Source organism: Dryobates pubescens, chromosome 13 (genome assembly GCF_014839835.1).
Source record: "Dryobates pubescens isolate bDryPub1 chromosome 13, bDryPub1.pri, whole genome shotgun sequence".
NCBI classification, from domain to species: domain Eukaryota; kingdom Metazoa; phylum Chordata; class Aves; order Piciformes; family Picidae; genus Dryobates; species Dryobates pubescens.
The window spans coordinates 27,562,203-27,587,035 of record NC_071624.1 but is presented as its reverse complement, the minus strand read 5'-3'; the positions used below and the strand labels follow the sequence as shown (position 1 = coordinate 27,587,035).

Here is a 24,833-nt window from a genome sequence, read left to right as displayed (position 1 = left end):
GCAGCTCCAAACAATAATTTGCAGGTTGTGGTAGCACAAGCCCTGGTGTTATCTGCTCAGTCCTGTGGTCTTTTCACAGTTGCGATCTATCCCAGTGAGAAATGCTGAAGATGATGAGCTGGAGGAAGAAGCTGACTGGATTTACAGGAATGCATTTGCAACACCCACCATCTCCTTGCAGGTAAAGGACTGTGCCTGAGACTACTGTCCTAAAAAGCCTTGAAGGTGCTGCAGATTTCCAGCCTGGAGACATTGTTCTAGGAGTGTGCTCAGAGGAATGTGGTGCCCAGTGTACCTTTCTTCATGGTTTTCTGGTATGGAGCAGCAAATTTAACATGCACATGTCTTCACTTTTGCATCTCTAGAACACATCAAAAATGGAACACAGCAGTTTCAAGAATAATTCCCAAGAATGGTTGAAAGATCTCTGAGCCACTCTGCACTTAGGGCTAAAGAAGCATTAGCCATGATCTGCTTTTAACCATCAATTTATCAATTACCTTGGCCAAATGCTAATTCTATTTTCTTTTAAGCCAATCAGGGCTGGGATGCTTTTCTGTGGTCTAAAATCCAAATGTGCAGCTAAGCCTGCATCCCCTGTTCTTAAGAGGACCACCAATTTCCAGTCTTAGCCTGGGCTAGTGTTTCAAGGGCTCAGCTCAGGAACACAACCAAACACAATATGTTTCTCCTTATTAGGAAAGTTCTGACTACCTTGACCGTGGACAATCCAGCAGCAGCTTCAGCCGCAAGGGGCCCAGCACCATCCAGAAGATTAAAGAAGCCCTGAATTTCATGAGAAATCAACATTTTGAGGTAATTCACAACTCTGCTTCATTGCCAAGATAAGGTCTGAGTTGCTGTCTCCTTATCCAGGCAGGATTAGCCAAGGTGCTGCTGGGAGTATTTAGGGGCAGCAATCTTGAAGGGGCTGTGATACCATATCTTGGTGCCTCTCCTGTGCTTCCCTGGAAAGTGCAGCTTATCTTACATGAGCTGTGGCAATGCAGTCTTTTAAGGCCCGATTGGGGCTGCCATCATCTTACTTCCCTGATCCTGGGCAAATGGATGCTAAATGAGGTGGAGGAATTCCAGAGTAACTTGAGCCTCGTTTGGTGCATTCAGCCTATTCTCTGAGGTGTTGCCTGATATTTCAGAAGCTTTCTGGTCTATGTGGTGTATTCTTTGGTGGAAAAGTGTTCAGAGTTAGCATATGGCTTGCTGCCCCATTAGCTTGTTCTTCCAAATGGAACAGAAGCATTCTCTGGACTCTGGGCTGTCAGGAACAGCTTGATCTCCTGCTTGATGGTGATGAGTCTCATTTCTGCTCCAGGTCCCATTCATCGCCTTCTACAGAAAGGAGTATGTGGAGCCAGAGCTGCACATCAACGACCTGTGGAGGGTCTGGCAGTGGGATGAGAAGGTGAAGAGTGTTTTCACTGCTTGTTATCCCATCAACATTTAACATGTCTTCAAACTGAGCTTGATACTTTCAGCAGATTTTTGTCCTGGCTGTGAAGACCTTGTTTGCATTTTTAGCCTCTGGGAGGTTTCTGCATGTTTGCTATCACATGGGCATAAAGAACCCTCTGACATAAGAAGGTTCAAACCAGTGCTTCCTCTTCACTGAGTTCCTTTTGTGTAGTGACATTTCCTGTGAGGAGTGCAGGTTCTTTCTCTGCTATCAGGTGGATCCAAAGCTTGATACTTTATTTTTCTGTTAATGCAATGTATCTCTGAGATGAAACCTGCCATACGTATCGCATCTGGGCTTGGCTGTAGAGGGAGGTTTTGATGATCATTTTTATATGATGAATATCCCAAGATCCTGGGAGCCCCTGTTTGGGAAGGGAGGAATTGGGTATAACACACAGCTGTGGCTCATTTCACTGGAAAATTTTGTTCTCATGGTAGTGGACCCAGCTGAAGATCCGCAAGCAGAACCTGACACGTCTGTTTGAGAAGATGCAGGCCTATCAGTATGAACAAATCTCTGCTGACCCAGATAAGCCCTTGGCAGATGGAATAAGGGCCCTGGATACTACTGACATGGAGAGGTATGGTGCTATGACTTCCTTGTATTCGTTCCAAAACACCTTAAAATGTGTGTTAACTTGCTCAAAGAGCGCAGGCTGTCCGGCCACTGCAGTGCACTGTCTTTAGCCTCCCTGAAAAGCCAGTAATGAGAAATGCTTCAAACTCCCAAGTTCTCCTTCTGCCTGACCTGTATAAGAGCATGTTCCTTGAGTGCTCTGACCATGGCTCAGCTGCAAGCAGAGTGTAACATGCTGGCTTTGCATGCCGTAGGCTGAAGGACGTGCAGTCCATGGACGAGCTGAAGGACGTGTATAATCACTTCCTGCTCTACTATGGGAGAGACATCCCCAAGATGCAGAATGCTGCCAAGGCTGCTCGCAAGAAGCAAAAGCGTATCCGGGAGGATGGTGAAGAAGAGGAAGGTTTGTCCTCCCAGACTTCATAGTCTCCTAGTTGTGGGCTGGCTGAAAAACCTGGTTCAAAACAACAGTACGAAAGTTTGTTGAAAAGCTCTTGTGTTTGCACAGAACATCTCTGCTCCTTGCTTCTGTGTCAGTTTAGCCTCAGGTCTTCCAGGCAACTCTGAAAATGTTTAAGGTTTGACACACAAGATGCTGCTTTCTGATGGACTGAATGCCACCCCTTGTGGCAGGGGCCAAAGCAGGGATCAGCCACCTTGATGTGTGTTTGGATGTGCAACTCAGATTCTGCTACTAAAACTGCAAAGCAGTGAAACTGAGGAGGAGAAGATAGCATTTTCAGGGGGGGGTTCTAACCCTGAGTAATTTTAAGGCTACTGTGACCTTTGAGATGTCTTGGTAGAATTTAGGAACTCTGTGGTGTTTAATCCCTTTGCTGTGCTTCTGACACTCTGCTGCCTGCTATCTGGATGCCTCAGTAAAGAGGCCTTGCTAAGTGTATCTTTTCCATAGGTGAAGGGGAGGATGCAGAAGATGATGAGCAGAAAGGGCCTGAGCTGAAGCAGGCTTCCCGCCGGGATATGTACACCATCTGTCAGACAGCTGGGCTGGGTAAGGGCTGGCCTCTGCCACATTGAGCTTGCAGTGGCCTGCCCTGCATGCTCTTCTAGGTGTGTCCCTTACCTCTAGAAGGAGGCCAGGGCCACAAAAGTTAGCAGAGGGCTGGAGCACCTCTCTTATGAAGAGAGTCTGAGAGAGTTGGGATTGATCATCCTGAAGAATAGAAGGCTGTGGGGAGAACTGTGTACAGCCTTTCAGTACTTACAGGCCTATGAGAATATGGGGCAGGCTTTTAAGCAGGTCCTTTTGTGACAGGACAAGGGGTGACGATTTTAAACTAAAAGAGGGAGATTAGATAGAAGGAAGACATTTTTTACACTGAGGGTGGTGAAACACTGGCCTGGATTGCCCATAGGGGTGGTAGATGCCCCATCCCTGCCCCATTCCAGGTCAGGTTAAATAGGACTCTGAGCAGCCTGCTCTAGTTGAAGATGTCCTTGCTCACTGCTGGGGCATTGGACTAGGTGACCTTTAAAGGTCCCTTCCAACCCAAAATATTCTATGTCTGATACTTTTGCTCAGCATAAGCTACAGTATCCCAAAATCACTTTTGTGGTGGTTTATTGTGGTTGGCTTTTCTTCACCAGATGGCCTGGCTAAGAAGTTTGGTCTGACACCTGAGCAGTTTGGAGAGAATCTTCGAGACAGTTACCAGCGTCATGAGACAGAGCAGTTCCCTGCAGAGCCCCTGGAGCTTGCCAAGGATTATGTCTGTAGGTCAGTGCATCAGGGTCTTCTTGGAGGTCCTGCAGATGTAACACAAAGGAAGGGATCTGGGGGTCTTCTCAAGTCCTAAGCCTTCCACATTGTCTTTTTGCTTTTAGTCAGTTCCCAAGCCCTGAAGCTGTGTTGGAAGGAGCCCGGTACATGGTGGCTTTGCAGATAGCCAGAGAGCCTTTGGTCAGGCAGGTTCTGAGACAGACTTTCCAAGAAAGAGCCAAAGTCAACATTTCACCAACCAAAAAAGGGAAGAAGGTAAGGAAGGGAGCTGTGACTCTGTGGGTCAGTTCTGGGAAGGATCTAAATAACATATAAATGCTCTTTTTTTGCATCTGAAAACTTCCTCTGTGTCACTGGCAGCTCTGAATAAATCTCAGAGCAGGATGTGAGCTAGGCTGTTGCAGAGGCCAGCTCAACAGCACACTGATTTTCTAGTCTCAGCATTTCATCAGACCCGATGCTTGCTGTTGAGGTGTTGCCTTCAGTTATTGGAACAGTCTCTGTTGCTCTGGGACTGGGAACAAATTCCACTGTGTCATGCTGGGGAAGGAAATGCAGACTGGCAGGCATAGGGGTGAGGGTGTATTGAATAAAACCCATTGTCTGCTGTGGTATACAAAAGGCTCTTTCTTCATGAATACCCTGTGTGCATGCATGGTGACTGTCTCCTCCCTCTCCTAGGATATTGATGAAGCCCACTATGCCTATTCCTTTAAATACTTGAAGAACAAGCCTGTGAAGGAGCTGCGAGATGATCAGTTCCTGAAAATGAGCCTGGCTGAGGAGGAGGGGCTGCTCACTATAGATATCAGCATTGACATGAAAGGAGTGGAGGGGTGAGTCCTCACTGCTCATGCCATCCATGCCTTGGCAGAGTTTGTTCATCCAGGGCTGCCACGCTGTTAGAGCCCTTCTGTATCGCAAACTGCTCCTGCAAGTCACAGCCTGGTGATCACCTGCACTTTGAAGTGAAACAGCCTCTTAGGGTCTTGGGTTGGTTTTTTTTCATCCTAGTGAAAACTTCAGCAGACATCTGTCTTACTCATTTGAAGGAAAACTTGGAAGCCTTTAGGATTTTTGTGAAGGATGATGCTTACTCCTCAATAACCCTTGCTGTGTGCTCCTTGGTTCCTTCCTTGCACATCTGAGTAGCCACACTGTGCAGTATGGATGTGCTGCAGTGGCTGTGGGCTGCTTCATGCTGCACTGATCAAGCCTCTGTGCTGCCAGCGTGGCCTTCAGCTGTCATCTGTCTAGCAGCACAGCTTCTGCATCTAGAGGAGTATTTGATGGGAAGATAGGGAGCTGCCTAAAAATTTGGAGACAATCCCAAATCTGACATGCTGCACTTACATCCTTGTGCAGGAATCTGCCAGTGGTGCTGTCAGTGCAGGGGTTTGGAGTCCTTCTGTATCTCCTCCTCATGTTTTTGCAGTTATGGCAGTGACCAGACATACTTTGAGGAAATCAAACAATTCTATTACCGAGATGAGTTCAGCCACCAGGTGCAAGAGTGGAATCGGCAGCGTACGATGGCCATTGAGCGGTCCCTCAACCAGTTCCTCTATGTGCAGATGGCTAAAGAGTTGAAGAACAAGCTGTTGGTGGAGGCCAAGGAGTATGTCCTCAAGGTGAGATGAGAGACAGGTGGGTTTGAATTAGAGCTGTGGTTACAAGTGCTGACAATCCTGCAACATGCAGGAGACAGGCCGTACACAGGCTCCTGGGGAGGAGGAGACAGGCAAGGGTCTGAGTCTTGTTGTTTCCCAAGGATGGAGAAAAAAAGCAGATGCCTCAGTGGGAGGAAAGATGAGTTCCATGGTTCTGGAGAGTTAGTCCCAATCCTAACAGAATATACTGTGTGGCTGCCTTGAGCAGCAAGAGAGAAGAGAAAGGCTGTGTCAAATCACCTGCAGTGGATTTTCTCAGTCCTCTCACTCCTCTGTTCCCCCAGGCTTGCAGCCGGAAACTGTACAACTGGCTAAAAGTAGCTTCGTATCGTCCTGATCAGCAAGTGGAGGAAGATGATGATTTCATGGATGAAAATCAAGGGAAGGGCATTCGGGTGCTAGGCATTGCATTTTCCTCAGCCAGGTAGGAGGAGAGAAATTTCCTCTGGATCTATGTGCAGCTTCAGCAGTCCTCTGTGTCTGAGTGGTGTCTGTTTTGCAGGGACCACCCCGTGTTTTGCGCCCTTGTTAACGGCGAAGGTGAGGTCACAGACTTCCTCCGACTGCCGCATTTCACAAAGAGAAGGAATGCCTGGCGTGAGGAGGAGAGGGAAAAGAAGGTGAGCCTTCATGCATGATGGGTGTCCACACGTGGCTTTTGGAACTGTGTGATTCACTGTGGGCTGGAGAGGAAATCTGAAGATGGCTCAGACCTTGTCACTCTTGCATGCAGGAACGCTTCCTTTTCCCCACCTTGTAGTTATTCTGGTGGAAAAGTTGCTTTCACTTACATTCCAGTTCATCTCTTTGGCTTCTCTTATGAGGAGTGGCAGAGCCTTGCCATTCTTGAGTTCTGCTAGTTGAAGCATTGTGAGCTTCTGTGGTCACAGCTACAGAATTTTTCTTCCCTTTCCCTGATCCCATTTTAACCACAAGAGATTATGGGACCTGCAGGAGCTTGGGGCAGTGCTCTGACTTCCTTTCCCTGTTTGCACTGACTTCCTGATCACACCAGAGTGTGATACCATCAGTCTTTCCTCTACAGAACTTTCCAGTTTGTCCTTAAAGTGATCAGGAGCTGCAAGGTCAGCCTCTGGAAAATATGTTCAGCCATGTTCACATCATGGTGGCAGATCAGCGTGGCAGTGGGGGAAGGATTTGCTGTGTGAAATAGGAGCCCGGGACTGGTAGCTAGCTCAGTACAGAAACCCTCAAGCTTTTCTGCTCTGACCTGTCTCAATCCTGCTCTTCTTTCCAGGCCCAGGATATTGAAACCTTGAAAAAATTCCTTCTCAACAAGAAGCCTCATGTGGTGACAATTGCAGGCGAGAACAGGTCAGCCTTTGTGTTCCTTCCATATCCTGGTCTCTTTGCAATGCTTTCCTCATGCTTGGCCACGTTTCACTGTTTTCTCACTGTGATGTGAGGTAACCCTTTGGGGTTAACTCCCTCAGTGATTTCAGGACCAAGCTTTGTGCTGTGCTCTCAATCCCCTTGACCATCTCTCCCTAGGGATGCTCAGATGCTGATGGAGGATGTAAAGAGAATTGTTCATGAGCTGGATCAAGGGCAGCAGCTGTCCTCAATCGGGGTGGAGCTGGTGGACAATGAACTGGCCATCCTTTACATGAACAGCAAGAAGTCTGAGGTGAACCTTCTGCTATTCCAGTTATCCCTTAGCCTGTTGCTCATTCGTGCTGCCTAATCATCCATTTGTGTTGTCCCTGCCTTGCATCATCTGCTGCCTCATAAGATCCATTTAAACTGTGACGTACTGACCTTTGGATCAAGGCAAAATATCTTATGCAGGCTTATGTACAAGCAGCTGTACAAAGTAGGTGTGATGTAGTTTGAAATGAATCTTGCTCAGTGGAGTGAATGAAGGTTGTTTCATTCCCAGTTAAAGCAGAGCTCCTGGGAGCCTTTGAACTCAACTCTCTTTGCCCTGAACAGCAAATGCTTCCTGTGTTCCAATCCCTGTCCAATGTGTCTTTGCTCCTTGTGCTACAAGGCATGAAAACATCACCAGGGTTTTCCCTACTTCTCTGGCCTCTTGCAGAATGAGTTCCGGGATTATCCACCTCTGCTGCGCCAAGCTGTCTCCCTGGCTCGACGCATTCAGGATCCCCTCATTGAGTTTGCCCAGGTCTGCAGCTCCGATGAGGATATTCTGTGCCTGAAGCTCCACCCTCTGCAGGTAACTTTTCCTTGTGAGATCCTTGGGCAAGGAAAATCCTTCTCTGCAAGAGGAAGATGCCTGCGAGAGTTTGCTGTCAAAGAAAAGCATTCCAGGTTGAACTGATGCAAGTTCTGCCTGTTCTGTGCTGTATTCATTCTACACAGCCCCTTTGTTCTTTGCCTGCTTTAGCTTCATCTGCCTCTTGCCTTCAGGCTCTTCTCAGGGGTAGCTGAGGTGCAATACAGCTCCTGAGAGCCAGTCTGCTGTGTTTGGCTCAGCCTACTTACAGGGAAGTGTTGTGCATACCTTCTTGCAAGGCTAACACCTCTCTTTTCCATCAGGAGCATGTGGTGAAGGAGGAGCTGCTGAATGCCCTCTACTGCGAATTCATAAACCGTGTGAACGAGGTGGGAGTGGATGTCAACCGGGCCATCGCTCACCCTCACAGCCAGGCTCTGCTGCAGTACGTGTGTGGCCTGGGACCACGCAAAGGCACTCATCTGCTGAAGGTAAAGAGGCTGCTGTCCCTGCCAACAAAAACAACCCATCACCAATAACATGTGAGTCAGGGTCCTGTGTGCCAGATGCAGCTGACAGCTCCTTGATGTGTTTCAGTATGTGTTGTCTCACTGTGCCTAACCCCAAAGCTCTGCATGGGTTTGTGTCATTGAGACCCAAGCAATTCAGCAGAGCCATCAATCCTAGCTAGATCCTGAGCCCACAGGGTGCAGTTAAGAGTATCAAGACACCTCCACACTGTAGAAAACACAAGGCAAAGAGCCAACACTTTTCCAGAGAGTTGGAGCTGTTCCACGTGGAGGCATCTCCTTTCATACAATGTTGAGACACAGGCAGGGGGGCAACAATTTATGAGTTATGATGAGCATGATTAAGTCAAATGCTTTGAATACTGCAGTGTCCAGCATGAGTCCTCTGCTTTTCCTGGAGAACCCTTGTGTTTGAATAGCAAGTTTATGCTGTTACCTCTCTCTCCAGATCTTGAAACAGAACAACACGCGTCTGGAGAACAGGACTCAGCTGGTTACAATGTGTCACATGGGACCCAAGGTGTTTATCAACTGTGCTGGCTTCATCAAAATTGACACAGCGTCCCTGGGCGATAGGTGGGTGCTGGGCTGCATTCAATGCCTTGCAGGGTATGGAGTTAGTGTGAGCAAAGGGCTGAAGCAGTCTTGTTCTGTGGAGTCTGTGTTCCTAAGAGTTTCTGTGTGGCCCCTCTGATTGCTGGCCAAGTTCAAGTATTACTGGTTATTAATTTGATTCTTAAGGGCAGCTAAATTCACCCAGCAACGTGAGCTGCAGAACATTAATTATATAGCTTGCTATGCTTTGGAAGACCCTTTGTGGTCAAGAGGAGCTGAAGTGAAAATGGTTGTTTCTTAAGATGGTCATTGTGCACTCCCATCAGTAACCCCTGTGCACTTCTGCTTAGTTTCTGCCTGAGTCCCACCAGCAGTATTTTGGGGTTTTTTATTTCTCTTATGTTTCCAGCTTGAGGCACAACTCATCAATTTAGCTTCCTCTTAAAGTGGGAAGTTTGCAGAGCTTTAGGTCAGTGGTAACTAAACAAGATGTGTGCTTGGAGGACAGCAGTCACCTAGTTTCTGAATCTCTGACTGCCTTGCACAGAAGGAAATGTGCCTGCTCTGGGGCTGGCGCTGTGTCCTTTTTGCTCTTGAAAAGCAGTGTGAGACAGGACACCTGGCTCAGTCCTGACGCTGAGTGATCCAACCTTGCTATGTCCCTGGTTCTCGAAGGATACAAGTCCCAGAGATGCAGGGGGCAAAGTGCAGCCTCATGCAACGAGCTAGATGCAGATGGCTGCTCTGCCAGTTGGCAACACTTAATTTGTATGAGGAGAGAAGCTGCAGAGAGCTGTGTGCTCAAGGAGAGCCATCACACACAGTGATCCAGTCTACCGGGCATCCAAAATGCCCAGCTGTACCTTTACAGCTCAGGAGCTGCAGACCAAAATTTGTCATGTCTTGCCTTGGATCCTGTTGATTTAACAACAAAAAATTCACTGTATCCTGTATTTTATAGAGTACTTTGTCCCATGGAGGGCAGTGGTGGCAAAGCAGCCACACAACCAGTAGTGGTGTTCTACAATCTGCTTTATTATTGAGCTGAAGGAGGTGACTCTGGAACCCCCCAGAGTCCTTACACGGACATTGCTTTGGTTTTATTTCAGTACTGATTCCTACATTGAAGTCCTAGATGGGTCTAGGGTCCATCCTGAGACCTATGAATGGGCACGGAAAATGGCAGTGGATGCCTTGGAATACGATGAGTCGGCAGAGGACGCTAATCCCGCAGGAGCTCTAGAGGAAATCTTGGAAAACCCTGAGCGCCTCAAAGACCTGGATCTCGATGCCTTTGCTGAAGAACTAGAAAGACAGGTGTGCTGGGTTGTTCCTGGTGCTGAGAGACAGAGGAAGCTCTGCTGTCCAGCTCAGTTTCTTGTATTTTATAGCTGGCAACCCTTTTTAGGAGATGAGCATTTAAGCTGTTGCCATCATAAGATGTATAAACAGCCATGAAGAGTATTCAGTGTCTGACAGTGGCATGTAGTAAATGTTCACAGAGAGCACCCTTGGTGCAGAGGGAAGGAGGGGGCAGGAGACAGTAATTTAAACTGTGCTCCTTCAATTGATCAAACTTGAATGTATTGGTACTTCAGACCTCCCCAACATCGGGTGACTGAGTTCCCCAGTTTGATGGTACCCTGTGCATTTCTCTTTTTCACATTTGCTGTTTGATAAGTTCCTTGAGTTCTTTAGTTATTTATTCCCTACTCACCCCTTTCCTGCTGCTCATGGTTTCATGACCTTAAATACCACACAGGGCTATGGTGACAAGCATATCACTTTATATGACATTCGAGCTGAGCTAAGCTGCAGGTACAAGGACCTGAGAACCCCATACCGTTCTCCAAACACAGAGGAGGTCTTCAATATGCTGACCAAAGAAACTCCAGAGACTTTTTATATAGGTACATCCCTGTTTACATCCCTGGTTTCTGTCATCCTAAGTTGACTTAGGGTGTGTAAAGGTGGGGCAGAGGGATCTTGGTGAATGTAGTGGTGGGATGGTGCCATGGTTGCATGTATGTCAAGCAGCTTTTTAAGTACCTGGGTACTTCTAATACCTTCATGTGCAGCTACCTTAGATTGAGGGAGCTGCTCAGCCCTGCAGTTGGCTGTCAGTTTTTCATCCTTTCTTTCTTCTCTTCCGTCACTCCACAGGTAAAATGATCATCTGCAACGTGACTGGGATAGCCCACAGACGGCCACAGGGAGAAAGCTATGACCAGGCAATACGAAATGATGAATCTGGGCTTTGGCAGTGTCCTTTCTGCCAGCAGGATAACTTCCCAGAGCTCAGCGAGGTGAGGCTCTTTCTCCTTACCAGCCTGCTTTTGTCAGGAGCTTGATATCAGCAGGCTTGAGCATTTTGTATTCTTTGGAGACAAGGTTTCAGAGCCAAGATTGTGTCTGCAGTGCCCCAGGACCCCAACCTGAATGTGGCCTTTGGCTGCAAATGTAATCTGTTCCACTTGTGATTAATTGCTTCAGTGTAGCTTTGAGAGATCCTTCATGGATTTTAGTGAACTGGGCTAGGAGTGAAATGGACCTGAGGCTAAGCTGACCAGTTCTGTGCAAATACATTAGACAGGCTTATTTATGGTCTGCACAGAGAAACTGCCTGTGACACTGAGAACAGAAGGTTGTTCTGTCACCTTCTTAATTATAAGAACTTACCTGGACCCCCTGCTGCTTAATGCAGCTGTACTTTAGGTTTCTTCTGAACATTGCTGAATTCCAGTCTTGGTAATCTGTGACTTTAAAACTCTTAACAGCTGTCATGAGAAACCAGCATTAGCTGCAGGCTTGTGTTGTGGGTCTAAAGACATGCTGACCTTCCTGATTGCAAAGCTCCATAAGCTGAACAGAACCAAAGCAGGAAGATTGCATTACTGGGTGGCCTTAATTGAAGCTCTCTGTCACCTGTACTTCTACACATCTCTGGTGGCTGCCATCAGTTTGCCAGCACAGCTCTTAGACTTGCTTGTGTGTGAGCTACTGGAGGTATTTTCTTTCCATGATGAGTAACTTCTACTTTTGCCTTGCTCAAGGTTTGGAATCACTTTGACAGCGGCTCCTGTCCAGGTCAGGCTATTGGAGTGAAGACACGCCTGGATAATGGCATCGCTGGCTTCATCCCAACAAAATTTCTTAGTGATAAGGTGGTCAAGCGGCCAGAAGAAAGGGTGAAGGTATGAAAGCAGTGGATTTTCACATATCCAGCAAGAGCTGGAAGAACCTGGAGGCCATACCAAAGATTCAAAGTTTGGTTAATGACACTGCTCCCTAAATGACTTTTCAAGCCTTATTTTCATCTAACAACTTTAAATCAGTGGCGAGTTCAGGTTCTGGTTAGCGTCCTTCTCCCACAGTGCAAATCTGTCTTGGCAGCTGCTGGGAACCCTGTTAATCATTTAACATGTGCACTGCAGGAGGATTTATTACAGTCTGGCTAAAGTCTGGGTTTAAGAGACCAGAAGGCATTCTAGTGTAGAGCTGTCCTTTGTTCCTGGCTTTCTGAAGAGTTCACAGAACTGCTGTTAGATATGCAAGGGTCACTCTTCTCTTCCTGAATTTCTGTCCAAATTCAGTTGTGGAGATCATCAGAGTTACTGGTCCTGCTCAGGATGGGGATTGGGATTGTGAAAGAAACAGAATCACATGTTTTTACCAGATGATAAAATAGAGGTTTGTCATCTTTTCTGTCTTTCGGGGTGCCCCTGACATTCCATGGAGGTGATGGATAATCCTGTAAGATCAGAGGTCTCTCAGCAGCTCTTTAAAGAGTCACTGTTACTTTCAGCATGGTTAACTGGACTAAGACATTGCAGGTTTTGTGGTGGTATTTTTCCCATTTAAGAGGAGATGTGCTTTGGGTGTTTTCCACTCTGAAAAGACATAACTGCTTTCCTGCATATCAGGAAGTCCAGTTTTGCTGCAAAGTGATCCTCAGCCTCCAGACATGCAGCTTTCTGCATGGTACAAGACATGAGTAGTAGACATGCTGGAGAACTGCCCATTTTTCCTTTAATCCCTTTTCATTCTAGTTATCTTGGGGATCAGTTGGTTTTTCAGTTTGTATGGAAGGATCACACTTTTCAAGGTTGTATCAGCCTGAAGCAGGTGAAGTGATTTGTACCTCCTTAGCAGCAGCCCTGATCCAACACAGATCTCTGCAGGGCAGGGAGGCTGGAGTATCAGCCAGACCTGCTGATCAGCTTTGCCTGCCCCTCTCCTGTAGGTGGGAATGACTGTTCACTGCAGGATTATGAAGATTGACATTGAGAAGTTTGGTGCAGACCTGACCTGCAGGACCTCAGACCTGATGGATAAGAACAATGAATGGAAACTGCCTAAAGACACCTACTATGACTTTGACTCCGAGGCAGCAGATCACAAACAGGAAGAAGACATGAAAAGAAAGCAGCAGCGAACAAGTGAGTCTCTAACTGTTCTCTCCCTCATAACATCAGCCTTCCCAGGCTGCTTCAGGAAAACAAGCACAATTGGGCTTCTAGCTGTGATAAAGCAGTGTTTCTTGGAAGCCTCACCACTCCGCTTTATCCCTCAGCATACATCAAGAGAGTAATTGCTCACCCATCATTCCACAACATCAGCTTCAAGCAAGCAGAGAAGATGATGGAGACCATGGACCAAGGGGATGTGATTATTCGGCCAAGCAGCAAAGGGGAGAACCACCTGACCGTCACCTGGAAGGTGAACGATGGGATCTACCAGCACGTGGATGTGCGAGAAGAGGGCAAGGAGAATGCCTTCAGCCTGGGCTCCACGCTTTGGATTAACACAGAGGTAAGAGCCCTGCAGAGCTCCTGCAGAGGAGGAGTTGGTGGGGAAGGAGGAGAGCCCATTTGGCAGGGGCAGGTTGGCACAGCTTTTCTGTCCTTGCAGCTGCTTTCAGGCTGTTGGAGAGTAACTTCCATTGTGGTTCTCCGGATCCATAGACAATACTCAGCAATCATTTTTCTTTTTTTTTCCCCCCTCAAAGCATCCAGCCTTGCTATGCAGAATGTCTGAATGAGAGCTGTATACTAGGATAAAAGTTCCTCATCATGCACCCTAAACACCTCTTTAAATGTGTTTGTTGAAAGGAATTTGAAGACCTGGATGAAATTGTTGCTCGCTATGTCCAGCCTATGGCTTCTTTTGCCAGAGACCTGTTGAATCACAAATACTATCAGGACTGCAATGGTGGAGACAAGAAGGTGAGCCTGTCCCAGGCTGTGATAGCTTTTGTGGGAGATAAAGGGAGCATAGTATAAATTTCTTTGTCTCAGGATGGGTCTAAACTCTGTGAGTCTGGCATGAGCTGCTGCTGGACTGAGCTCCCTGATCTTCCCCTTCTTGCCTGGGGCTCGGCAGTTTCCAGCTGTAGGTCTCAGGGGATTCTATCTGGGAGCAGTGGTGTTAGGACATGGCAGTGTGGTTTGCTGCAGCAGTGTGACAGAGCAGCAGAGGGTTGCTCTGCCAGCAAATATCACTGAAGGTAGAGTATTGGCTTTCTGTGACCTGCTGACATTTGTACACCAGCCCTACACAGCAATGGTACATTTGGTCATCCTTGATGGATCGCTGGCATCCGGGCTGGGGGAAAAGGCTGACCACAGCATAGAGATAGATATCTGTGGGCTCTGTGTGTTGCTGAAAATGTAGGCTCTTGAGCATTTCTCTTTTTTCTTTGTCTCTCTGTTTAGAAGCTGGAAGAGCTGCTGATAAAGACCAAGAAAGAGAAGCCAACATTTATTCCCTACTTTATCAGTGCCTGTAAAGATCTACCTGGCAAATTCCTCTTGGGATATCAGCCTCGAGGCAAACCAAGGTAAATGAGAGGCAAGCCCAGCACATGCAGTTGAGTACTTTCAGTACCACACCTCAACTTCTTGCTGCCAATTTCTCTTCCAGCTCTGCCAGTATCCCCATAGCTCATGCCTCCCCTTACATAGGGTTTGGCCTCCTTGGGAGTAGAGGACCCACATCAGGGAGTAAATCTCACCCAGGAGATTTCTATCCATCTGGCTGCCACAAACAATCCTGCCCTTTACAGAGGGTGTCACAGGAGTATAGGCAGTGACTGATAGATTTTGCATGGGAAGACATGGAATTTTGGAGCAGTTGTTTGAAAACAACATCAAAGCATCTTGGGTAGGTCTGTCTCTTATCATGGCCATCACCTGAGCTTGTAGGCCATGCTTGTTCTGGCTTTGTCCTGTTAGTGTGAAGGTGCTGTACAGTGACAGGTATGGCTCTGAAGCAACCTCTGATCTCTCATGCTCCTGCATTCACTGCTGTTCACAGGATAGAGTATGTGACAGTGACACCAGAAGGATTCCGCTACAGGGGCCAGGTCTTCCCTACTGTGAATGGACTCTTCCGATGGTTTAAAGATCATTATCAGGACCCTGTTCCAGGTGAGCACCCCAAAACTTGAGTGCCTCAACTGTTTATTTCCTGGGTGTTGCACAGCAGAGACAGTTACTAAAGGACAAATTCATGTTCTTTGTCTCTGAAATGTATCTTAGTTTTTTCTATATGTGGGAAGTTTCAAAGCAACACTCAAGTCTTTGGCTCCCATGGACCTGCTGAGAGTTAATCCTTCAGCCAGGTGGGCCATGCATCAAAGACTGGGCTTGTCCCCTAGGCTCCCACTCTCATACACTCCTGCACACATATTCCCTGGTAACAGCATCTTGTCAGTACCAGTGTTACCTGCAGTTTTTTTCAAAACTCAAGTTTCAGGCCCATAGCTGCTCTCCTAGAAGTAACCTCTCCCTGGTTTGTGTTCTACACAGGTATTACCCCCAGCAGTAGCAGTCGGACCAGGACTCCAGCCTCCATTAATGCTACTCCAGCTAACATTAACCTGGCAGGTCAGTGCAGGCCTTTCCTGGTTGGAATAGGGATGTGAGCTCCTTCTCCAGGCTCTGTCTAATGTGATGAGTCTTTCTTGCAGACCTGACCCGTGCAGTGAACGCTCTACCACAGAACATGACCTCCCAGATGTTCAGTGCCATCGCTGCCGTGACAGGCCAGGGGCAGAACCCAAATGCCACCCCTGCACAATGGGCATCCAGTCAGTACGGTTATGGAGGCAGCGGAGGTGGCAGCAGCGCATACCACGTAGGTGTCACTTAAGATGGCTTCTCCTTGCTGCTGGAAAGCATCCCATGGGGGCTCCACTGGGAACCTAAGGGGTTACTTACTGCCTGGGATCATCCAGTGCTATGGATCCACAGAACCTGGCTGGATTCTTGGGCCAGGTTTCTTTTTGCCCTTTGTGGCTGAGGAAGTAGAGCTCTGCTTTGGGGAGAACTGAACTGAGCAGCATATTGGTCTGGCCCTCAAGGAATGTGGCAGGGTGGAGGGGCAGGATCCAGCAGTGAGGGCTCACAACCTTCCAATTGTGCCCCTGAACTGGCACCATGAGCTGCCAGTGGCAGAGATTAGCTGTGCAGCTATGCGCTGAGCTTGCAGAGCTTTTCAGCTTAGTGTGCTAATCCAAGCTGCACCGGCAGGCAGCACCTCAGCCCAGCCCAACACCCAGAGGCTTTGCAGGGAATAAGATGGAATTGGACTGTCTTGGCTCGTGACGAAGCCTTTCCTCACATGTGCTGGTGCCTCCCTACTCCCAGCCTGTGCTGCCACCTCCCCAGCTGACACCAAGGCTAAATCCAGCTACAGGACTGAGATGCCTGGGTACGAAAATGCACCCAGCCATTGGCAAGAACCTGATGAAAAGGTGCTGCAAGACAAGGCTTGCAGAGAGGAGTGATCCTCTTTCAGACCACCTTGGGAGGCTTTCACAGAGTTTGGCACAGTAAGGGCTGAACTGAGGATAGGCAGGGACTGTGGATAACCCAACATCTGAATCATCAAGGCAGTCTGAAGGAAAAGGGGGGCAAAAATACCAGGAGGCAAAGAAACTAAACACTCCCTTGGACAAACTGAGCCAGGCAGCTTGAAATGTGGAAGCAAATCATCTTAAGAGCTGTTGCACCTTCTCTGCAGCCCACAGGGCAAGAATTCATGTTCTTGATGTCTGCTGCAGGACATAATTTCTGCTGACTTGCCCCAAGTGTCTCCTGTCCCCATCTCTTGCAGCCTTTACCTTGGATTGGCTCAAGCATCTCCCATTGTAGCCTGTGTGGGATGAACAAGGAAGGCAGGCTGTGCTGGCTCAGGTTGGGTGGGCCATCAGGGGCTCTCAGGGTGACAAATGTCCTATGCTCAGCAGGGTGTTGCTCCTTCTGCCCTGCACTCCCCTGTTCCCTACAGTGGTCACTGCAAACCTCTCCCTGCCCATATGAGGTTTTCCAGCAGGGCTGGGAGCAGGCAGCAAGAATATGCTCCAGCCTCCCGGGCAAGCAGGGCAATGCAGAGCCACGCCAGTCCTCAGCCCCACAGCCCCGTGGGATTTGCACTCTGTCCCCTAACAATATCTGCTCTCTGCAGGTCTTCACGACTCCAGCACAGCAACCAGTGGCCACCCCTCTGATGACCCCCAGTTACTCCTACACTACTCCCAGTCAGCCAATGACAACACCCCAGTACCAGCTCCAGGCCAACACCACACCCCAGTCCACCCAGTCCCAGGCACAGTCGCAGCCATCATCCAGCTCCAGGCAAAGGCAGCAGCCAAAGTGAGTGGCTCTGGGTGCATGTGTCTGTGTTTTCTTGATTGCTGTGGATGATCCTGGTGGAAGCAGCTTGGTGGGATTGCCTTGCACCTTCCTGTGTGGGACCCTTGGGGAGCAAAGGGTGGGCGTGAGGGCAGGGAAGCTCTCCTGCTGGTGTGTCTCACCTTCTGCCCATGTCGTTGCAGGACCAACAGTCACGCTGCAATCGACTGGGGGAAGATGGCCGAGCAGTGGCTCCAGGAGAAGGAGGCTGAACGGAGGAAACAGAAGCAGAGGTTGACTCCTCGGCCGTCTCCCAGCCCCATGATCGAGAGCACGCCCATGTCCATCGCCGGGGACGCCACGCCGCTGCTGGACGAGATGGATCGATAGGCTCTGCCGGACCTGACCCTCAGCCTCCGCTCCCTTCGCCAGGAAGGGGAAGGGAGAGTGAACAGTTGAAAGCAACTTCCCTTAGCCACGTAAACTCCTGTTTTATACCTTGTGAAATGGTGGGAAACGACTCTTGGTGACATGCACCTGAGCGAGTGAACAGACTTGGCAGGGCTGGTCTAGATACTTATGCTCTATATCTATAAAAATATATCATAGGAAGGGACGCTGCAGTGGCCTCTGCATTCCAGGCCCTGATTCAACACTTTGGAAGCTCATGGAAGTAAGGAGGAGGTCAAACGAGCCTGTCCCTGTACACGCACAGCAGTCTGCTTTCGCTGCAAAGACTGGGAAGCAAACCTAGCTGAAAGTGCAGACCGTCGGCTGGGAGTGAGCCTGTTTCATTTGGATTCTCCCAAACCCTGACTGTCACCTCTCCTTGTCCTGAGAACATAAAGCAAAGTCACAGGGGTTGTGACAAGCAAGCCAGAGTTCTCAGAAAGCTTCTGTGGTCGTTTGCTCCGCGTTTTCATGTGTAACGGGCTCTGCAGAACCTGTGCCAACCCCCAGCTGTGTTTGCAGGGGTCTAGCACAGCAGCTCTGGGGCTCGGGGTCTTGCTGGAGAGAAACGCAGCTGTTGCACCAAAGGCTTGCTGTCTCCTCTGGCTTCTTTTTGGAACAATATTTATTTAGTTTTTGATTTTTGTTTAGTTGTGTTTTTTTTAAATCAGACTGCAACGCAACGCGCCAGCCCCACGGCAGCTTTCCTGGGCGCAGGGCAGAGACCTGGGGGCTAAAATGCTCCAGGAGCAGTCACTCCTCTGGTGGTGAAGGCAAAACAGCCAGGAGTGCACAGCCTGCTCCCCCATACCTGCTTATCCTGCCCAGCTGTAACCAAGAGGGGTGAATAAATAGTGTTTCTACTGAAGGCTGGTTGAGAGGTTTTCTGCTTGCACCCTGCACTGCCTGCCCTTTCCTCTTAGCCATGGATTTGTGTAGAAGCAGTGATGAAAGTCGTTGCTCCTTCTCCATCTGTTGCTTAGAGTTGCCCTCTATGTGCTGAAACTTTCACAGAGAAGCTGATTTCTATTGAGCTGTTCAAGAATAATGTTTTGTTTTGAATGCCTTGTATAAAGACATCAAACTGACATCCGGGGCACCTCCTGGAGAGGTTCTGGGAGGGCCTGGGTGGGAGTGGAGCAGATAATGCAGATAACTTCGGTTGTGTCAGAAACAGCTCGCTGTAGAGCTACTGCCAGCGTTCAGAGTCATTTCTGAACTGGAAAGTTCCTGCTGCACTCACTCGCCTCTCTCCCGCTTTGTTAGTGAGGATTTTCTATGGGAGCAGAGTCTTTGTTCCTTCCAAGCTCTCCTGGTCAGCCTTCTCTCCCTAGGAAATGAGCAAGAACAGCAGATCTTAAGAAACAAAAGTCTTTTTTGCATGTAAATGCTTCTGGAGAATGGCAGCGACCCGGGAGACAAAGCAAAGCTGTTTCTACAGAGAAATGCAGGTCCTGGCTCAGTAGCCATCTCCTCTGCAGCACTGGGGGCTGACATGGTCCTGGTCCTCCCTGTTCCGGGTGCAGGTGTACTAACCTTAGGCTATTTTTTTATTTTATGGAACTGTCTGACAAGATTTGACTGGGAGCAGCTCCTTCCCGGGGTCCTCAGATCCATACGGGGGGGGGGGGGGGGGGGGGCTAGTTGTGCATTGTCAGCAACTTTTTGACTCTCTTTGGTTTTAGTTTTCCCTTGGCCATCAATAAAAGTTCTACTTTTGGGAAGATGCCCTCCTGCCACACATCAATGCTTCCTGCTGTGAGCTGTGGTGGTTGTCACAAGGACTTTGCACCAGTTAGTGCAGAGGGTGTGATGCCTCCCCACAACCTTGGTGTTTCCCCCTGGGTTCTTAGGGTCCTCTGATTTCAGGGATTTGGGATTCCATCCTATGCTACTCTGGGAACAGAGGGGTTTACAGCTCTCTTCTCCAAGCCTGGGTGCTGTCTGCTCTTCCCAAGGCTCTGTCATAGCAAAACAGTGCTCAGCTTCTGTGGCTCAAGCTTTTTCCATTCTGGAATTTGATGCTGGTGTGGGAAAAATCTTTCTACTGGTCTCACTAGGCAGGAGAGGGGGCACTGAACCAAGCCACACTCCTTACTCAGGAATGTTTTGCAGCATTTGGTGGCAATGCTCTGTCTCTGGGCACTGCACACAAAGTCTTCACTGTGGGAGCCCAGTTACCACTGAAGAGAATAAATCAGACTGTGATCACCATCAGGGGCAGCTTGCCCTGCCCCTGCCTCTCCTGGGGCACATCTGTCTTTATCCCAAGACTGGAAAAGCTTCTATTGTCCTATTCCAAAGAGCTCTTGTACAGCATGTGAGGAGCCTCTGGGGAGGGACAGGGCCCTCTGCCCCTGCTGCTGACTGCCACTGCTGGGGGCTGGAGCAGGAGCTGGGGCTGGTGTAGGAGCACTGAGAAAAGGCAGTGGGTTAGGCAGTGCAGAGGGCTGGAATGGTGCAGTTCATTAATTGGTGCTCTAGACGAGCACTCCCTGGGGTGCTGGAGCTCAAGCCTCTGTGGCAGGGGACCTAAAATCAGGGCTCTACCCTGTGAAGGCTTTGGGAGGGGAGCTGTGTCTCCAGACAGAGCAGCAACTTGCTGTCCCCGGTGCTCAGGAAGAAGTTACAAGCTGGTGGGAGCAGTGTGGAACAGCTCCAACCCACTCAATACCCACCTGGCTCCAAATATTTCCCAGAAGTGGGATCAGCTCTAGGATTTCCCCTGGAAACTGACCCCAGAGCCACCCTTTCACCCCACAGACACAGGGCCAAGGCCACACCATCTGCTCCAGCAACCAACTTTATTACAGCCACAACCCGTGCAGGGGGACTCAGGGCCATGGCTGTTACGCAGGCTCTGCCTCAGCTTTGCTTTTCAGCCTCTTCTTTCTGTTTCTCTCCTTCCTCCTCCTCTTCCCACTGGTGGTGGGGACTGGGGATGCAGTGGTGAGTGCTGGCACCCTGCCCAAGCCCTCCTGCACTGGGGCATTGCTGAGGATGGCACTGACCACTTCCCCCAAGTCCAGCAGTGGGGCCTGTGGGTCCTGCCCAGTGAGGGCAGCAGCTGCAGGGCTGCTTAGCTCCTGGGTTTGGGAAGGGTTTTTCTTTTTCAGACCTTTCCCCTTCTTTTTCTTATCTCTCTTCTTCCCCTTCTTCTGTTTCTTGGATGCCATGGGGGTGGACAGGGGGTGGGCAGGTGGCTGATGCTCCACTGGGATGGCTTCTCCACCTACATTGCTCCATGGGGGGCTCAGAGGGACCCCGTCGGGTCTGGCTGCCCGGTCAATCAGCTCCCCACCATACTCGTACAGCACTGGCTCCCTGGGCACCGCGATGGCCACCGTGTTGTAAGTCTTGCACCTGCAGTCAGTGAGGAGGCATAAGGTGGGACAAGCCCCAGTGGGACCACGGCAGAGGCCAATCCTCACAGCATGGGAGGGCACTCACCAGACATAGAGGTAAGGCTCCACACACTCCTCCCTGTACGTGAACTCAAAGCAGGGCACCTGGATGACGTTGAAGAAGGCCTGGCCCACCACGCGCGAGGCCGTGTCATTCACCCGCTGCAGGCAATCCTTCAATCTGCCAGGAGGCAAAGCTGGAGTCAGTGGGGCTGGGGGGGTGCCACCAGAGGGACTGGGGCCACCCTGGGGTGGGGGGATGCTGCAGGGGCATGGCTGGGCACGGGGCTGCTTACCTGCGATCGCAGTCGCAGTGGCTGATGGTGTGCCAGCGCAGGTTGCGGTACCCGTAGCGGGCAGTGAAGGGGTGGATGATGTGTTGGCAGTGATCGTGGTCCCGGCAGCACCGGTCTGTGTCCCGATGCTCCCCTGCAGGGCAGACACAGGGTGAAGGCAGGGGTGGGGGGAAATGCATGCATGGGTTGGAGCTAGATGGCGAGGGGATCAGGGCTGGACTGGGACTGCACCGCACTAGGACTGGGATCAGAATTAGATTGGATTGGGACAGGACTGGGATGAGGCTGGGGTGGGTAGGTGCTAGGAGTAGACTGGCACAAGGCTGCACCAGCACCACAATGAGGATGAACTGGGACTAGGCTGAGATTTGGACTAGGGACTGAGATTTGGACTGAGGGTCCAAACTGAAACTAGGCTGAGATTTGGACTTGGGACTTGGATGCAGACTGGAACTGGACCAGAATCAAAAGAGGGACCAGGCTGGGATCAGGATAGGAAGTGGAATAGATTGGACCAGCACCAGAACAAGAAGAGGATGAACCACAGACCAGGCTGAAGACAGAGAGTGAATCTGGACTAGACCAGCACTACGGTGGGGAGCAGGATGGACCAGCCCTTTGATGGAGACTAGGCAAAGGTGAACTGGAACTGGAGCAGCACTGGGGTAGGGTCCGTGCTGGGACCAACAGGGACTGAATTAGCATGGGCATGCAGACCAGCATTGAGACAGGGACTGGGACTGGGGTGAGGTGGAGCAGCATCAGGCTGTGGATGGGAAGGGGAGAACAGATGGCAGCCACCCCACCGCCCTTACCCAGCTGCTCGTAGGCATCCGCGTTGCTTCCCGCACCGCACCACAGTGTCCCGGGGTAGGTGAGCCCGCGGCGGGTGCGGGGCCGTTCTGGCTGGGCCGCTCCGGTACCGGGGGTCGCTCTGGCGGTAGCTGCGAACAGAAGGAGGAAGAGGAGGAGGCGGCAGCGCAGCCCCGGGTCGCACATGGCACCGCACTGCTCCCCGTCGTGGGGCCGCCTTATAGCCCCGCGCAGCCCGCCCACGCGGGTCGGCTTGGCACGGAGCGGTACGGCATAGACTGGCACAGCACAGCACGGCTCGACACGGCACGGCACGGCACGGCACCGTGCAGAGGGTCCTGGAGAGCCGGGGTGCTGGAGCTGCTTCCCGGAGCCGCGGCTCCTGGACCCCGCAGCCTGCGGGGAAGGGGTTACCCCTCCCGGTGGGGCCGGGCTCCGTTGCTGTGGCAGCCGGTGGGGTGATGTGCTGGGGCCGGTAACGTGCCGGCCACAACGTGCCCGCCCCGTGACGCACCGACCCCTGCATGGCCCCCGGTCCCAGAGCAGCCCCACGACGGGAGAAGGATACTCCCAGTATCCCATCCCATGGATGCTCCCCACAGCCTCTTGTCCCTTCCCTGAATCTGCGCGTTCCCATCCCATGAATGTTCTGTATGCCCTCCCTCCCCCATCCTGTGCCTCAGATGCTCCCTGTAGCCCCACATCCTTGTCCTACTGATGCCCCATGGTGACTGTCACAGGAGCAGCCCCGATGCCTTGTACCCAGCCAGGGCTGGCAGCCCACAGGCGCCCAGCAGCTCCCAGTATGGCTGCCAGGGCTAGCCACCTTGGCTGGCTTCTCTGCCATGGAGCCCATTGACAATCCAGGCACGGATCTGGCACGCTGGGTGGCCGAGGAAGCAAGCACTGGCAGGGCAGGACAGTGCCCAGCCATCCCAACCGGAACGTGTGTGGCTTCTCAAAGTGTCTGCACTGCCCAGGACACCCAAAGCTACAGAGCTTGGCTATTGTGCCACCATGCCCTGGCACCACTAGTGCAGAGGACTGGGAGCTGGAGACACCCACATACGGTGTGACTACCCAGTGGGAGCCCGTAGCTGGACCATAAGCAGGGCTCTCATCTGACACCAGCCCAGGGCCCAGCTGACCAAGGGTGCTGGCAGGGGCCCAGTGTTGCAGGGACAGTTCCTGCTCAGCTGTTGCTGTCTGTGACGCTCCCCGTGACCGTCCCGCTCAGCTTAGCCTTGCCACCGGTACCCAGGTATGGAGCTAGCTCGGGTGTGCTGGGCCCCCAGTGTGCCCACATGTGGGTGTGGGTGTGGGTGGGGACAATAGGGGCCATCAAGCTGTGGGGAGTCATGTGGGGACAGTCGGTGAGGAGTCTCACCTCTGTTGCATGCTCAATGCCCACAGTGCCTACAGTCCTTACACATGGACCTGTGCCACATCCCCACTGCCCGAGAAAAAGGCTGGTACCTGGCACTGATGGCCCCCAACGTCAAGGGTCCCAACTATGCTTGGCTGGACCCCTCCCGGCTCTACTGCCACCCGCAAGTACCCATTGCCTGGGGTTGATGGCACCCACGGGGGTGCCAGGGTGGGCTGTATCTCTATGGGGCTGTTGGGGGACCTGGTTGTGCCCACAGACACTGGCACATGGGCTTCAGGTGCCCATGATGGGCTGCAGGGCCCCAGCACCTCTGTTCTCTCCCCAGGGCTTGCAGGACTGCTTGACTGACCTGCTGCAACTGTTCCAGGGGGACCCCATTGACATGGTAGCAGGCATCGATGCCATGGGCTTCATCCTGGGTGAGCAGGGACACGAGTGAGCCCAAGGTCCTCATTCCTTGTCCCTGAGGGGCCTGACAGTGCCATGCCCACCCCCAGGTGCCGCTGCTGCTGCCAGACTACAAAAAGGCTTCCTGGCCATCCGCAAAGCTGGGCACCTCTGTGTGCAGACACAGGCACAGCCTTACACCGACTACTCCGGCCGAGAGAAGGTGATGGAGGTCCGCACTGATGCCATCTCACCAGGTGAGCTAGTAGGGTGCTCCTGTCTCGAGGCAGGGCTTCTGGAATGGGCACCAGGCACTCAGCCACAGCCTCTGTCCCCACCCAGGTCTGCGCATCCTCCTCGTGGACCAGTGGGTTGAAACTGGGGGCACCATGCGAGCGGCCATCCAGCTGGTGGAGCAGCTGGGGGGGGTTGTGGCAGGTAGGAGGTGGGACATGAGGGCATCCCAGGAGTGTATCCAGTGTAGAACCACCATCCCCAAACCCTGCAGTGAGCAGAGCTGAGCCCTCTTTTTGTCCCTACAGGTGTCGCTGCCATCTGCATTGAGGACAGTGAGGGCGGGCGGTGGCTCCAGGAGCACTACAAGTGTGCCCACTGTGTGCCCCCACACCTGCAGCCCCGCTTTGACCACCACCAGCTTGGCTAGGACTGGTGGGGGCACTGACACATCACATGTCCTCATCTCCCCTC

At 51.1% G+C, this 24,833-nt stretch overlaps 3 protein-coding genes across 5 annotated transcripts in view; 2 read left to right on the top strand and 1 right to left on the bottom strand.

Annotated features, from left to right (window-relative positions):
• Positions 1–19,451, top strand: part of SUPT6H (SPT6 homolog, histone chaperone and transcription elongation factor) — a 29,790-nt gene extending 10,339 nt beyond the window's left edge. The window contains exons 8-37 of one of the 2 annotated variants that reach the window (XM_054167098.1): positions 80–181; positions 700–816; positions 1,334–1,423; positions 1,915–2,057; positions 2,308–2,459; positions 2,970–3,068; positions 3,665–3,794; positions 3,902–4,052; positions 4,479–4,633; positions 5,233–5,428; positions 5,752–5,891; positions 5,970–6,087; positions 6,726–6,802; positions 6,980–7,115; positions 7,527–7,664; positions 7,988–8,155; positions 8,643–8,770; positions 9,859–10,066; positions 10,512–10,659; positions 10,913–11,055; positions 11,803–11,943; positions 12,993–13,188; positions 13,323–13,561; positions 13,861–13,974; positions 14,464–14,588; positions 15,065–15,177; positions 15,559–15,636; positions 15,720–15,886; positions 17,219–17,406; positions 17,589–19,451. In XM_054167098.1, the coding sequence (XP_054023073.1) occupies positions 80–181; positions 700–816; positions 1,334–1,423; positions 1,915–2,057; positions 2,308–2,459; positions 2,970–3,068; positions 3,665–3,794; positions 3,902–4,052; positions 4,479–4,633; positions 5,233–5,428; positions 5,752–5,891; positions 5,970–6,087; positions 6,726–6,802; positions 6,980–7,115; positions 7,527–7,664; positions 7,988–8,155; positions 8,643–8,770; positions 9,859–10,066; positions 10,512–10,659; positions 10,913–11,055; positions 11,803–11,943; positions 12,993–13,188; positions 13,323–13,561; positions 13,861–13,974; positions 14,464–14,588; positions 15,065–15,177; positions 15,559–15,636; positions 15,720–15,886; positions 17,219–17,406; positions 17,589–17,775 (4,287 nt within the window). In that variant the 3' untranslated portion in view covers positions 17,776–19,451. The other variant, XM_054167099.1, reaches the window with a different exon arrangement.
• A 1,179-nt stretch (positions 19,452–20,630) lies between these two features.
• Positions 20,631–23,708, bottom strand: PROCA1 (protein interacting with cyclin A1). The gene is made up of 5 exons (XM_009903405.2): positions 23,574–23,708; positions 22,351–22,744; positions 21,536–21,668; positions 21,286–21,420; positions 20,631–21,198 (listed from the first exon to the last, which is right to left on the bottom strand). The coding sequence occupies exons 1-5, from the start codon at positions 23,706–23,708 to the stop codon at positions 20,685–20,687; spliced, it is 1,311 nt and encodes a 436-aa protein (XP_009901707.2). The 3' UTR covers positions 20,631–20,684.
• LOC104302856 (adenine phosphoribosyltransferase-like) lies at positions 23,511–24,829 on the top strand. Of its 2 annotated transcripts, XM_009903406.2 has the most exons (6): positions 23,511–23,609; positions 23,762–23,902; positions 24,064–24,157; positions 24,236–24,382; positions 24,468–24,563; positions 24,668–24,829. In XM_009903406.2, exons 2-6 carry the CDS (start codon positions 23,780–23,782, stop codon positions 24,787–24,789), a joined length of 582 nt encoding a protein of 193 aa, XP_009901708.1. In that variant the 5' UTR covers positions 23,511–23,609; positions 23,762–23,779; the 3' UTR covers positions 24,790–24,829. The 2 variants fall into 2 exon arrangements, with proteins under 2 accessions (XP_009901708.1, XP_054022833.1); XM_054166858.1 differs by lacking the exon at positions 23,511–23,609 and having other exon boundaries at positions 23,831–24,157.
• Positions 24,830–24,833: the final 4 nt, after the last annotated feature.